Here is a 14,510-nt window from a genome sequence, read left to right as displayed (position 1 = left end):
GTACTCGAGAGGCTGAGATCTGAGGATCTAGGCTCAAAGCCAACACAGTCACAAAAGTCTATGAGACTCTTACCTCCAATTAACCATTAGAAAACCAGAAGTGGCACTGTGGCTCAAGTGGTAGAACATTAGCCTTGAGCTGAAGAGCTCAGGGACAGCACCCAGGCCAAGAGTTCAAGCCCCACAATGGAAAAGAAAATAGTTCCAGAAGTATCAGGTTCTAAGCTCTAGAACCTGTATATGTTACCACACACACACACACACACACACACACACACACACACACACAAGCAAAAACAAATTCTTTGCATATGAAATTAATGATCTTCATATGATGTGATCATCCTCAATAAATCAGAAGTATCCTTGCTTTATAAAACTAATGATAGGGAGAGATTACAAACAGAAGAAGAGTAGGTGTGGGGGTATGGTGGGGACAGGAATGATATAGCCATAAGTCCAGGAACACTTATAGCCCGTAGAAGCTCGAGAATTCATGGAAGGTACAATTCTGTAGCCACTCTGGAGGGAGCTATGGCTTGTAGACAAATTAATCTTGTCTCCAGACTGGTGAAAAGATTGATTTCTGTTGTAAGACATTAAGTTAGTTTGTGGTTAATTGTGATAGCAGTCCTGAAGAAGTAGCATTATCTTTTCTTCCTATCTCTGTACCACAGAAGATATATAAATAAACAAATACATTTCAGAAAAAGTAGATAAGATGTGGTGAGGTGCTTCGTTGCATCTTGTAATGGAACATACGAATGGAAGAGAAGATACAACAAGAAAACCAGAATTGTTCAGCCTAAACTTCAGACTTGTCAAGACTTACTGTCTATTCCAGTTTCCCTAGCACTAGTGGGATGCCAAAAGGAGGGAAGAAACTTTGTTTTGTTTCTTTCTTTCTTTTGTGGATTGCACCTTGAAAATGCAGCAAAGATATCAGTAACTGCCCAATCCTGGGCAATTAGTAGTACATTCCCAGAGGCAGAAGGCCCACCCAGTCCTGTCACACACCAAGGCATTTCAGGTGACATTGATAGGCTCTTTTCCTTGGTGAGAGAAAAGTGTGGTGGAGATCCATAATTGGAGAGCAAGGGTTTCTGGGTCTAATTTATTAGCCTTCTGACTTTGAGTGCTTAAAAAGCTCTAGCTATGTTCTGATATAATATGATAGAATTCCATTTGATTAATAGATACTCTAATGCTACTAAAAGAGCTTGCCATGGTTTGATTTTCAGTTTTCATTTCAATATTAAAACATGTATGCTGAATTATTTTAAATTCAGGTAAACTATTAGAATGGGTCCTAGAATTCTAGTTTTTTTTTTCTCTCTCACTTTCTCTCTCTCTCTGTGACAAAAAATTATCATCACTTAACTTCAATTTAGCACTACTAAACCAAAGAGAAAGAATAGGAACCTGTATGCCTAAAGCAATTAATCTGGAAGCCGAATTTAATATGAACTTGATGTTGATATGTTGTCTTTAGCCATGTGACACCTTTGAATGCTCAGTATTTTTTTCTTTTTTTTGGTTCTTAAGGAAAGGAAAGGGTTGCCAAACGTCTCCAACAATCTGGAATTTTATTCCATCCATGTACATGCATAGTAACAACATTTGTTGAGAAATTATTTCTATCAGAAGTAGAACATTATCTTTGTGATCACCAGGTGCAGTATTGGGACTTATATTTTAAATAGATCTTATATATGAATTAAATTCATACTTGCAGCATCGAGTTTAGGGTTTCGATTTAGACTGTGCCTTTCAAAAGATAAAACTGGTTAATACGACCTCATTACTTACAATACTGCTTCTAGTAATGTTGTTCATTCTTTATAAAGTATTGCGTTCAACAGCAAAGGTTTAAAAATTGAGACAGCTGCATCAGCGAAAGAAAATACAAGTACTATACAAGAAGAAAATTGCCATCTTCATTTAACATATGAACATACATGTTTTAAGATTAAGAAAATGGACAGAAACATACGACTACATACAAATGCAAAGCCTAGTGACTAAGAGACTGTATCTGCTAAAATATAAAGTGCAAATGGAGCCTGATTATCCAAGAATTGAAATCTTAAGGCGAACTTATAGCATGTGTACTTAGAACATCTTTGCAAGTTATATTTTAGCATTTACATAGATCTGCAACAGCATAGAAGAAAAAAAATCAAGATACACAAGTGCTTTTGAAGCTATTTCTAAAATGCTTTTCGGTATTGTGTGTGACTATTTTCTTTAAAAGCTACTATACAGTGCAAACCATATCTGCTACACAATAACTATACAATAACATTACAAATGACTTTAATATAAAGTTTTAAATAAAAAATAACATAACCACAGCTATGAATACTGCTGGTAAAATAAATTAATTTTTTGTTTTTTGGAAAATGGCACCAATAATACACTTTACTAATGGACTGTAATGAAATTACATCTTAAGTCTTCCCCTCAGCCACAATGAATTATCTCCTGACTGCCCAGTTGGAATTCAAATAGCCTTATTTTTATTTATTTATTTTTTATTTGTTTTGTTTTTTTTTTCCCCTTGTTCTGGACTGGTTAGAACACCATACTCTCTACACACGGGTACCATAGGTGACTGCCTCCCTTTCTCGCCCTCCGTTCATTTGACGTGTTCAGCGGCATGTGAGGAACAATAAAACTTCTTGTGAGTTATAAAGTTTGACAGGTTATTGAACTGGATATCACACAGGCGGCAGTACTTGCCGCTGGTTGGGGCCTGGCCGGAGCCGTTCACGCCTTTCGCTATACTGGCCAGGTGCTCCTCCGCGGAGGGCCTGCCCGGGGACGCGTTCTCATTGGGAGCCGACGGGTTCTCGGAGACCCACGAGGGCGATCTGTGGGCATCCTCGGGCGGAGGGTTCTGGGCAGCGTTGTCTGGCTGCGGGTGGACGGCGGGCCTGTCGTCTTGTTTCAGCCCCCCGTTGACGATGACCATGCCTCTGTTTTTGGGGAGCAGTGGGAGAGAATCTTTCTTGGGCACGGGACACCCATTGGACGAGGCCTGGCCTTTCGGAGGAGATTCATTTTCCACGCGTGTGCTTGGCTCTAGGTCAGAGTTATGGAGGACGAGAGAAGCCGAAAGGTAGTCGCTCGGCTTGATGCCGTAGTAAGGGGAGAGCTGCTCGGCGGCGGCTCCCTTGGCCTTCTTGATGGCCCCGGGGTAAAGACAGGGCGGGAGGAGCAGGTGCTTGCCTTCCTCTTTGGCGGCCATGAGCTGCGCGGCGTCGCTGAAGACCTTGAGGCCTTGCAGGGTGGCCAGGTGGGAGGAGAAGACGTTCCCGTTGGGGGAGGGCTGCTTGGGGTTCCCGTTCTTCTCCGCTGCTGCCTCGGGGCTGCTGCTGCTGCGCTCGCCCTCGGAGGTGGGGAGCAGCGCCTGGCCGTCCAGCCGCGCCGCCAGCTCGCCGCGCTGGGGCGCCGTCACCGGACAGAAGTTCTGCTTGTGCGCCAGGTAGTTCTCCACCTTGTTGAAGCTGATCTTGCACACGGTGCACTCGTGGTAGTCCAGCAGCCTCTTGGGAGACGCGGTGGTCCGCTCGGCCTGGGATAAGCACTTCTTGCTGAGATCCATGGGCAGGTCCAGGTCGAGGCAGGAGACGCCTCCACCGCCGCCACCTCCGGGGTGAGGGCTGTCACCTTTGGAAAGGGCGGGGGGGACGCCTTTGCTCATGGCCAGCGATGTCTCCAGGTGCTTGGAGACGATTCCAGGGAAGAGGTCGCAGCGCGGGTGGTAGCAGTCAGCCAGACCTTCGGCGGCCTCTTGGGTGGAGGTGCAGGGGTTGCTGAGGTTGGCGACGTCGAGGAAGCGTGGCTGGAGCAGGGGCGCGCGCGGCGGCTGCTCGTGCTCGGGGAGGCACATCTCGTACATCTTCCTGCGCTTGCGCGTGCGCATGGTCCTCTGCATGGCGGGCACCTTGCTGGCCGCGGCCCTCTTGAGCGGAGGGTCGTGGCGGGTGGCGCAGTAATACTGCTTGTGAACCATGTAGGTCTCGTGCCGGCTGAAGGTGATGTTGCACGCCTCGCAGGTGGTCTTGCTCGGGTCGCTCTCCCCGTCCACCAAGGGCGCGCCGGGGTGCTTCGTGTCCCCCACTTTGCAGTTCGCCTTGTCGTCGCTGCTGCTGCTGCTGTTGCTGCTGCTGCTGTTATTGGAGACGGCCGGCTTCTTGGCCTGGGTGGCAAAGTCCTTGTCGTGGCCCTTCCCGTTGGGCCCCATCAGGTCTAAGACGGCGGAAGAACTGAGGCAGGAGGCCGTCTGGAGAAGGGGGTGGTCGGGGTCGGCTGGAGTGAGCAGGCTGACCGACGTCTGGCCGGTGTTGGGACTCACAGCCTCGGCCATCTTGTCGGAAACTCCGGGGAAGTCCGGAGACTTCGCCATCTGCTGCCAGCGGCTGCTGCAGTAGTGTTTCTTGTGCACGAGATAATTATCCAAGTTATTGAAGGTGATGTTGCACTCGAAACAGGTGGCCCCTTTGGGCATCAAAGGGCTGTAAATGACCGGAGGGTAACTACTACTGCCGTGTCTCAGTCGTCGGTGCACCAGCTCGGACATCTTGGCTAAGATCTCTGAAGCCTGGGGTACCATTGTGATATCCTGGGGAAAAGCAAATTGGGATAGGAAAGGGCCCACGGGGAAAGAAGGCCCCATGCTGGGCTGGACAGGAGACGAGGCAAGCCTGGGGCTGGAGGGCTCAGATTTAATTTTTGTGTAAGAAAAGCTCTGTTTGTTGGTGGTAGGTTGTATCTCCGGCCTCTGGTTAGTGAGGAAGAGCTGAGTCTTCTTCTCACACTTGTCCAGTTCAGTGTCAGAGCTCGCGTCTTTCGTCTGCATGGCCTTTTGGCCCTGGGAGAGTTCACTTCTGGCCAACAGGTCCGTGGCTGGCTGTAAGCTGTCTTCTGTTCCACTTGGAGAATGTGCCATGTCACTTTCCCTTGGAAGTTTGCTGCTCGGGCCATGAAGCTCCTGGTGTTGCACTAGTTCCCTCTGAGTTTGGAAACCAAAATGGCAGTGACTGCACCGGAAGGCAGCTTGAGTGAGGTGGGAAAACAGGTGTTGGTGGAAGTTGATCACAGAATCAGCCGTGTAGCTACAGATGGTGCATTTCAGGCTGGCACCGGGAGGGAGAAACTCTTCCATTTTCACTCCTGGACACAGACACAGAATAATTAAAAACAAACTCAGACCTATATACCTGTTGGTTTCTGAATGAGAGGAAACGTTAATGGAAAGCTTTCATGGAATTGAAATCTTACCCAATCTTATTTAGAACAGTAACTTTTCTTTTTCTCACTTGTGTCATGTGTGATAATCAAAGTGGCCCCACATAACTTCCAAAGCCTCTTCTTCTCAATGCTAGCACACAGTTGGGGTCAGTGTCACTGCCTCCATTTTATGGGTCAGACAACAAAGGCAAGGAAGCTAAAGGAACTGACTATGGTAACAGAGCTATGAAGAAACAGAGCCACGAATAGGCCTCAGGTCAGCCCCCCCCTCTATCTTCCTTCCTTCCTTCCTTCCTTCCTTCCTTCCTTCCTTCCTTCCTTCCTTCCTTCCTTCCTTCCTTTCTTCCTTTTTCCCCCCTCCTCCCACCTTTCTTTCTCTTTCTTTCTTTCTTTCTTTCTTTCTTTCTTTCTTTCTTTCTTTCTTTCTCTTTTTCTTTCAGTACAAGTACTGGGGCTTGAACTCGGGGCTTCAGTGCTGTTTCTTAGGTTTTTCTGTTCAAGGTTGCATTCTTTTACATGAGACATATCACATATCTTTTAGACTTTTACTGCCTCATTAAAGAGTCTCATAAAATTTACTGCCCAGGTTTGCTTCAAACCATGATCTTTAGGTCTTAACCTCATGAGTAACTGGTTTTACAGCCATGAGCCTAGCAGGGCCTCAGATTTTAAATCTCTTAAACTTCTCACTGATACACTCTACAGGAGGAAGAAGTGAGTATTCATTAAGGGATGATACAAACAACAACAACAACAACAACAACAACAGAAAAACAACTATGTGCAAATAAAAGACTATTCCGAAGAACCAGAGTATTCAGAAGAGACTCAGGTAAAGTATGCAAATCCAGAAGAACAGTCATTTTGCTTAGCATGTTTTCTCTCTATCCAGTGCTATTATTCTTCCTGCAGATGGATGACTGTTTGCAGTCAGTTATTAAAAGCTTTTGGTATCACATTGACTGTGGAAGGTACCTATCACTAAGGTCAGTTCTAGTTTCCATGTATTTTCATGTAATTCGGTAAAAGTCATTTTCAGGTTTACTGAAAGGAACTTTATCACTGCTTTTTTTGTTTTGTGCTTGGCTTGACTCACCATCTAACACAAGCAACCTATTTCTGCCTCCCTTCCTATAAACCCCAGTGAAGACAGCTCATTGTAAAGAAACAGAAGAGGATGATGGGATGGAGATACACTTTATAGGTTCAAAGAGCTTATACTTCACAGCATAGGAGAGCAGGAACTAATATTTCAAAACTTCGCAACTATTTCAGTTTTTCAATGATTAGGATATCACCTGAGGTATCCTAGAATTTTGGAGTATAGATATCAAAGAACTGATTCCCAAACTCTAGTTTTACCCCATTCGAGAGCATGCCTGATTAATTTTAATAATTCCATTGGTTTGAATCTGATATTACACTAAGAATAGTTGGCATACACTTACAGAATAAATTGGGATCATTCTATTTTTTTGTTTGGTTTTTTTTTGTTGTTGTTTTTTTTGCCAGTCATGGGCTTGAGCTCAGGGCCTGAGCACTGTCCTTGGACTTTCTCAAGTCTAGAGCTCTGCCACTTGAGCCTCAGCACCACTACCAGCTTTTTTCTATGTATGTGGTACTGAGGAATTGAACCCTGGTCTTTGTGCTTGTTAGGCAAGCACACTACCACTAGGCCAAATTCCCAGCCCCTATTTCTATCTTTTTGCTAAAAGATAACTTAGGTAAACTTTAGTTTTCAGCCTCATTTTTCTTAAAGAATTTAAAAACATAGCACTAAGGTACTTTTAATAAACTAAACTATAAGAACACAGGTGTTGAGGTCATTTTTGACTGGATATTTTAAAAGGTTAATTTTCCAAGTGTGATTTTTAAATTGGATCTATCAAAAGAACAGCCTCGACTGAGTTCAGCAACTCCTTTTTAAATGTACCTACTGTTTATTTCCTAAAAAAAGCGAGCTTCCAAAGATCATTTGACACAAAGTAGTAAATATTAATGACAATACACAGATAATACTGAAACTTTACATTCAAACCTGAAAATAGATAGAATGATTTGGCCAGCAATATGAAAGCAAACAGATGGCCGATAGATGATAGATAGTTAATATGTAAATAGGCAGGTAGACATATGTACATATGTTAGAATGGAGTAATGGGAGGCACACACGAGACCCTTACCACTGTGTGAATTCAGGTGCATTTCTAGAGCTCGAGCATTTGAAAAGCTTTTGGTGCACTGTGGAAAGGGACACAGGCTAGAAATCTGATGAGTACTGTCTTCAGTTTCTTCGGACATTGGAGCAGCTTCTCTTTGCCTCCCACTGCAGTAGTACATCAAATGGGCTTGCAGGTTCCGCTCACTCCGGTACCAGATGCCACAGGATTTGCAAGGGAATATATCCTCTGCAGGAACAAACAGAGAAACATTAGCCACTGTCTTTTGGAGCCAAGCAAATGTAAAGCATCATTCATTTTGATTATTTTTGTCTTCTTAGTCACCTGTCAGGTTCTACAAACTATGCAATCAGACAGCGACAGATATGGACTTGGGTATGGTTCTGCAGTCCAGGACTAGACTTCTTTTTTTTAATGATAGTATCTGAAGTTTAACTTCTCACAAATTCTTTTTACAGATTTGTACTATAGGGGTCCTCAATATTGAAAGCACAAAATATTAATTTTATATGTATGGTTAAAATGTGCATTTATTGTGTTGGAAAGTGGTTTACCTGGTTAGTTATAATGTCAACACATAGTGTCTACATTCATGATAGTCTTGATGAAAAATCCTGGCATCTTACTTTCATCTAATAAATTAATGACAGAATACGTACTGTGTACAAGCCTCCATGCTGTATTGAATGTTAAACGGAAATAAAAAACAGCTAACAGTAAAGAGCAACCAAAGCTGTTAGATTACAGAGGATAGCTATTTAGACATAGGACTCAAATGATGCTCTAGAGTCTATGAAGACATGGTCAAGAGGGTGTTGGAGGGAAGGGAGAATAGAGAAAGAAAGAGAAAGGCTTAGAGAGAAGGTAAAAATCTGTCTGACCTGAAACTTGAAGGGTAAAATGGATCTGTTCAGGTGCTTGGGTCATCTTGATCAAGAGAACAATCCAATCAAAGCCTTCAGAGCATGAGAAGGTGACTAGAGTAAACCATGAGGGAATCCTTTACTGCTGAGGCTAAGGAACCGATAGACCAGTAAAGACTTGGCAGACACTTGAAGAGATTGTAGACTGACAGAATCAGATAATGCAGAGTAAGCATAAAGTCTAGTTTTAAATGTGGTAAAATTTGAAAGATCAGCCTTACTTACTGATTAGCAATAGAATGAATTTATGTATTACATAAATGAATTACATATTTACTGCAGCAAGGTTTGGATTACAGCTTGTAGTCATAGATAGATAAACAGACAGACAGACAGACAGACAGACAGACAGACAGACAGATAGATGCATATAAAATTTTTCTCTATTTCAGTCATGGAAAGTTTCCCACGTGTATAGATATCCCATTTACAGATGAGGAAACTTGATCACATGTCCGTGATCACAAAAGTAGTTAAACTAAGATGTGAATCCAGTCTTAAACTCTCTTCCATATTGTCCAAATAGCAAGGTGGAAGAAGGGAAGAAAATTATATGAAGGAAGTAGAATTATGTGGAAAAGATGACCAATACTTTGCAATTAGATGCCAGGACAGTAATGAATAAATAATGGTTTCATTCATTGATGAAGGAGGCAGAGAGATGATGACCACATGATAATGCATAACTGAGAAATGCCATTTGACCGTGTGTGTGTGTGTGTGTGTGTGTGTGTGTGCACCTGTGTGTTGTTACTACAGCTTGAACTCAGAGCCTGAACACTGTTCTCTGAGCTTTTTTTTACTCAAGTCTAGCAATCTACCACTGGAACCACAGCTACACATTTGACATTGTTGGTGGTTCATTAGAAATAAGTCTCATAGACTTTCTTTTTTTATTTTTTTTATTTTTATTTTTTGCCAGTCCTGGGCTTGAGCACAGGGCCTGAGCACTGTCCTTGGACTTTCTCAAGGCTAGAGCTCTACCACTTGAGCCTCAGCACCACTTCCGGCTTTTTTCTATGTATGTGGTACCGAGGAATCGAACCTGGGTCTTCATGCATGCTAGGCAAGCACTTTAACCACTAGGCCAAACTCCCAGCCCCATCTCTCATAGACTTTCTTGCCAAGGATAGCTTCTGAAATCCTCAAATTTGCCCCTGAGATATGAGGCACTGGTACCTGGAATGACTCTGGGTTTTAAAAATGCTAATTTGCTTTATGGTTATTTTAGAGGTGATATATGGAGAGTCTATAATTACACAAGTCAAGTAATGAGTTCATTTCCTTTCATACAGTGTCTTCCCTTCCCTCATTCTCTCCCAGTCCTTCCCTCCCAACTCCAATTGTTAATTGTGCAGTTCACTTTCATCAGTGTTCACTGAGCTCCACTGCTGTGCTTTTCATTCTTTTTCCCTCAAGTTCTGTGACCTCCCCCAGCACTCCCAAAAATATGTGTGTGACTACACCATACATTGGGGAAAGAAGACAATCATTAAAAACTTAAAAGTAAAAAAAGTTTTTGTTTCCATACCTTGGAATTTGTTTCAGTGTGTATATTACTTCATAAAAATATGAAGAGGCATTTAGGAATTGCACCTTTGTGTTCCTCTCTGAAGAATATCCTCTTTTTTTGGTCTCACTGTACATGAGGATCTAGAATCATGTATAATTTGTCATATCCCAGTGCATTTTAGTTATAACCTCTGCATATCAGAGAGAACATGTGCTGCCTGACTGTGGACTCTGGGTTTCTAGAGCATTTTTGAGCATCTTTAGCATTCGTAGTGAGAGAAGGAGAATGCTGTAAGGTGAGATTGGGCCACAAAAACCTCATATGGCCCTATTAGAGAGGTAGAACTTTGTACTGCTATAAAAGACACAGAGGAATACGGGACAAATGGCGACATGAGTGGAAAAGTGCAGAAACATCTAGGCATTTGTGAACTCTTCAGAGTTGGTGGCAGAACCAATGGTAGTGAAGAAAGTGAACCTGTGAAATTTCTGTTACAGGACCCAGGTGAAACAGTATAAAATTTTGGTAGAGAGGTAAGGGAATCCAGCAAAATGTGCAGCTTCAAACTAAAATTATTTATTGACTACTGCTTTGTGTTTAAACCCCTTATTCTCAAATTGTTTAAATTCACATGCTTCTGGAATATACAATTTCATAAAGTACCCACTTCAACCCAATGTCTTTAATTTAGTAATTATAGGATAAAGCCAAAGCTCAATGCACCTATGCAAAATTATTTAAAATGAATAGTTTCTTTGTTATCAAAGCAGAGAAAATGATCAAATATAATTAGAATTAATATTTATTCATTATAGCTCTGTAGCAGTGTGAGGTTACTTGAAGTTCCTTGAAATAAAATGAAGTCCTTTTTTTCTCACATTTAAGTTGAGCCTACATGGTTTCAATTCCATATGAACAGAATCAGAGTAAAGGTCCAGCAGTGGAATAAGATTTCCACTAAGGAAAACAAACAATATTAACCATTTAGTTCTGAGGTACTGCATCAATTAGTTGGGTGAACTGCAGTTAAGAAAACAAATATTGTTGGCTCTTTCATTTATTTTACTACAAAGATGTCATATATATCTTGATTTCTATTCTGCATCAATTTCAAGGATTTTCAACAATATTACTCAAGTTTCATTAAAACTAATTGCTTATACATTAAAAATAAAAATTTAAACCTGTCTACTAACATTAGCATCCTTTCTCCTCTACAGGTAGATCTACCTTTGCATAGAGTTCAGTAAGTATATCTGTCTAGAATACAGATCTCAGGATCACTAGAACAGTGTTTTGTGTGCGTTGTATAGTGTCAGTTTATGTGTTCAAAGAATATACACTCAATATTCTTGTTGATGTTCTTGGTCATGGGTTTGAGCTCAGGGCCTAGACATTGTTCCTGAGTTTTTTGCTCAAGGATAGCACTCTACCATTTTGAGTCAAAACACTACTTCTGGTTTTCTGTTAGTTAATTAGGAATAAGGGTCTCATGGACTTTCCTGCCCAGGCTGGCTTTAAGCCTATATCCTCAGATCTCTGCCTCCTGAGTAGCTAGGATTACAGGTATGAACCACTGGCAGCTAGGTCAATATTCATCTTAATAAAATAAGATTTCAAAGGTAAATTGGCCAGAGAATATTTTTATATTCTCTACAAATTAACAAACTATTCTTGACTTAGCATTTTTTTTTGTGGGTCATGGGCCTTGAACTCGGCCTGGGCACTGTTCCTGAGCTATTCAGCTCAAGTCTACCACCCTACCCTTGAGTCAAGCCCCATTTCCCATTTTCTAGAGGTTAATTGGAGATGAGAATCTCAGGTCCTTTTGTTCCCTAGACTGGCTTTGAACCTTGATTTTGAGATTTCAGCCTCCTGAATAGCTAGGATTATGGGCATAAGCCACTGCTCCCGGCTTTGACTTTGCTTTTAAACTAGCTAATATTTTGATTTATCCTGGATTACCGGGGTCTCTTTCATCCAGGTCATCAAAATGCAAACAAAGTCTCTGCATCTGTGTGGAGACACTGTATTCTCCCAAGCCTAATTAGAATTGACATTTGTACAGCTTCACAATAACGTAAGATTACATATTCATTTTCATTAGTTAATTTAGTCAAAATTTTGTTTTATATGCTTTTACTTCAAGTTTCAAAGAATAAAAATTGTCCTGCTAATGAAATATTAGTAATAATTGCTGGATTCCTTAGAGCTAAATAGTCTTAAATATTATTCAACTAGATTCAAATATTACTTTTTATATATGTGACATCCAGGAATTAACTCCTATTGAATATATGTATTTTTTATATATTCTAATAATATTTTCCCCAAAACCATTTTTTCTCTCCCTTCCCCCCCTCACACACACACATACACACACACACACACACACACACACACACACACACGTACACACAAACTTGAAGTAAAACTTAGATGATAAAATACCACAGCACTGCTGATAGAAAGTCTGTCCCCAGTTGGTTGTCTGTCAGGAGAGATTTTTCTCTCCCACAAATACCCATCACCTCTACAAAGCTGGTCTTACAGCACTCAGCACTTACTATTGACAATAGCTGTAGGCAAAATAGAAGCCATAGCAGCTTGCTGAGGAAGCAGTTGAATCGAATCCAGCAGGCGTGCAGGGTACATCCCTTCTGTGAGAGTCATCTGACTGGCAGCTTGTAGCCTTGAGTCAAAATCCACCACAAAGGCAATTAGCTCTTCACCCTCTGAGATGGCCTTCGTAGTGGTGCACCAAAGCTGACCCCCTATTAAGAAGAGAAAAAGAGAAAGCAAAGCAAAATTGACATGGAATGCTCCAGGAGCCTGTCTGAGGCTAAGACTGATGTCAACAACACCTCCTCACATTGCTTTCTACTGAGAGGAATATTTGATCAAGACCACAGTTGTTTTCCCCGACTGCCTCTGTGGATAACTGGATTCCTGGCATTGGTGAACTATTTAGGGACAACAAGTAGGAGAAGACCAGGAAAAGTACCAACGTAATCCATAGAAAGTTCCTCTCAACTGTCAGGATTCCAGGATTGCTTCAACCATTAACTCATTAACTATGCTATCAATCCTGGTGTAACACTTGAAAACCTCACAGTTAGGGTTCGAACATTCCAATGTAGACATTCACATTAGATCAGCCCTTGAAGTTACTTATTCTGTACTTCATAGAATCTTCCCTCTCTCTCTGTCTCTCTCTCTGTCTCTCTCTCTCTCTCTCTCCTTCTCTCCTTTTATTATAATGTACAGTGGGGTTCCTCTCTCTCTCTCTCTCTCTCTCTCTCTCTCTCTCTCTCTCTCTCTCTCTCTCTCATTCTCTCCTTTTATTGTAATGTACAGTGGGGTCACAGTTACATTCACTAGGCAGAGGGTAAATCACTTCTCACACATTGACACCTCCTCTCATGTTTTTGTTCCTATTTCTGTCCCCCACCCCCTCCCAATCATCTTGTTTCTTCTTTTATCATATCACATCATCGTATCAATACCTGATGCCCCAAACTTTGAAAAAGTAAATAGAAGCTCCTAAAATCTATGAAGTTAACCTGAATTTCCTAGGGGTTTGAGCCTCCCTATGTCTGTCTGCTCCCATTTTTCTACTTTTTTTCCATTTGATTAATTGATCTTTACTTATATAATGTTCTTTATAATGTAGTCCTTTTTTTTTAAAATCTCCTGTTAACCTGATTGAACTTTCTAAGAACAAGATACGTCAAAGATCCTTTTCAAAAAGGCTTATTTAAATAAAGATTTGTTTAAATGAAAAGAAGCCTGTCTTCAAACACTTAAGATATACTCTGGTTCTGTACTTCAAATGATCATGTGTGGAGCATTAAGAAGAAAAATTAGCTATGCAAGTACATCTTCTAATGTATTGGAATGTGATAGTGGATGCTCATTTATTTAACATGTTTAGACAGGCAGAGCACTTATATTTTGTTATCTACACTCTCAGGCCTAGATATGTATCCTATACAGTTATGTCTGAAATAATGTGGCATCCTTGATCTGTTATAAAAGCTTTCCCCCTCCATTGTGTATATATTAGAAGGTAGTATATGTACTCATTAGGTAAAGAAAAAATTGTACTGGTTTTGATAAGTCATATTGCTCTCTTTATCTTTCAGCATAACTGTCTTTTCAGCTGCACCTCATTTTTTCTCCCCTCAGAGATCATGATTTTTAAACAACTTGTGGTGAAAATCTGGTGGTGGAGATAACCACAGTTCATGACAGAGCTGAGTTGCACAGAGGAATTGGGAAGTAGTTCTAGAGAAAACTGGGGGCCATTAATTAAGTCAACTGATTACGTTTTAAAACAAAGAGAACAAAACACCACCCATAATAGTATAGATTTTTTAATAGTATGTATTTAAATAAACATATTTAAACATTTTAAATGGTATGTATTTAAATAGTATATATAAATACTATATATATATATTAAATGTACTGTTGTTTTTTGAAACAACTAAGATTACAATCCTCAAACTTGTAAGAAAGTTGTCACATAGATATATTTAAATACTGGACATTGCTGACACTTTGGTGCTAATGTGCCTGAAAGCATACAGGTAAGCCACCATTGTTTACTGGCAAATGATAGGAGTTGAACTATAT

At 41.1% G+C, this 14,510-nt stretch overlaps 1 protein-coding gene across 2 annotated transcripts in view; it reads right to left on the bottom strand.

The window, feature by feature from the left end:
- Positions 1 to 1,436: 1,436 nt before the first annotated feature.
- Positions 1,437 to 14,510, bottom strand: part of Zfpm2 (zinc finger protein, FOG family member 2) — a 405,961-nt gene continuing 392,887 nt past the window's right edge. For both annotated transcript variants that reach the window (XM_090339252.1, XM_090339251.1), the window contains exons 6-8: positions 12,440 to 12,646; positions 7,440 to 7,664; positions 1,437 to 5,178 (exon numbers count right to left, since the gene is read on the bottom strand). In XM_090339252.1, coding sequence (XP_090195378.1) covers positions 2,639 to 5,178; positions 7,440 to 7,664; positions 12,440 to 12,646 — 2,972 coding nt within the window. In that variant the 3' untranslated portion in view covers positions 1,437 to 2,638. The remainder of the gene's footprint in view (positions 5,179 to 7,439; positions 7,665 to 12,439; positions 12,647 to 14,510) is intronic.

The sequence above is a fragment of the Megascapheus bottae genome, chromosome 9, assembly GCF_031878675.1.
Source record: "Megascapheus bottae isolate mThoBot1 chromosome 9, mThoBot2.hap1, whole genome shotgun sequence".
Lineage (NCBI taxonomy): Eukaryota > Metazoa > Chordata > Mammalia > Rodentia > Geomyidae > Megascapheus > Megascapheus bottae.
Note: the sequence above shows the minus strand (reverse complement) of the source record. Positions and strands in the feature narration are given on the sequence as shown.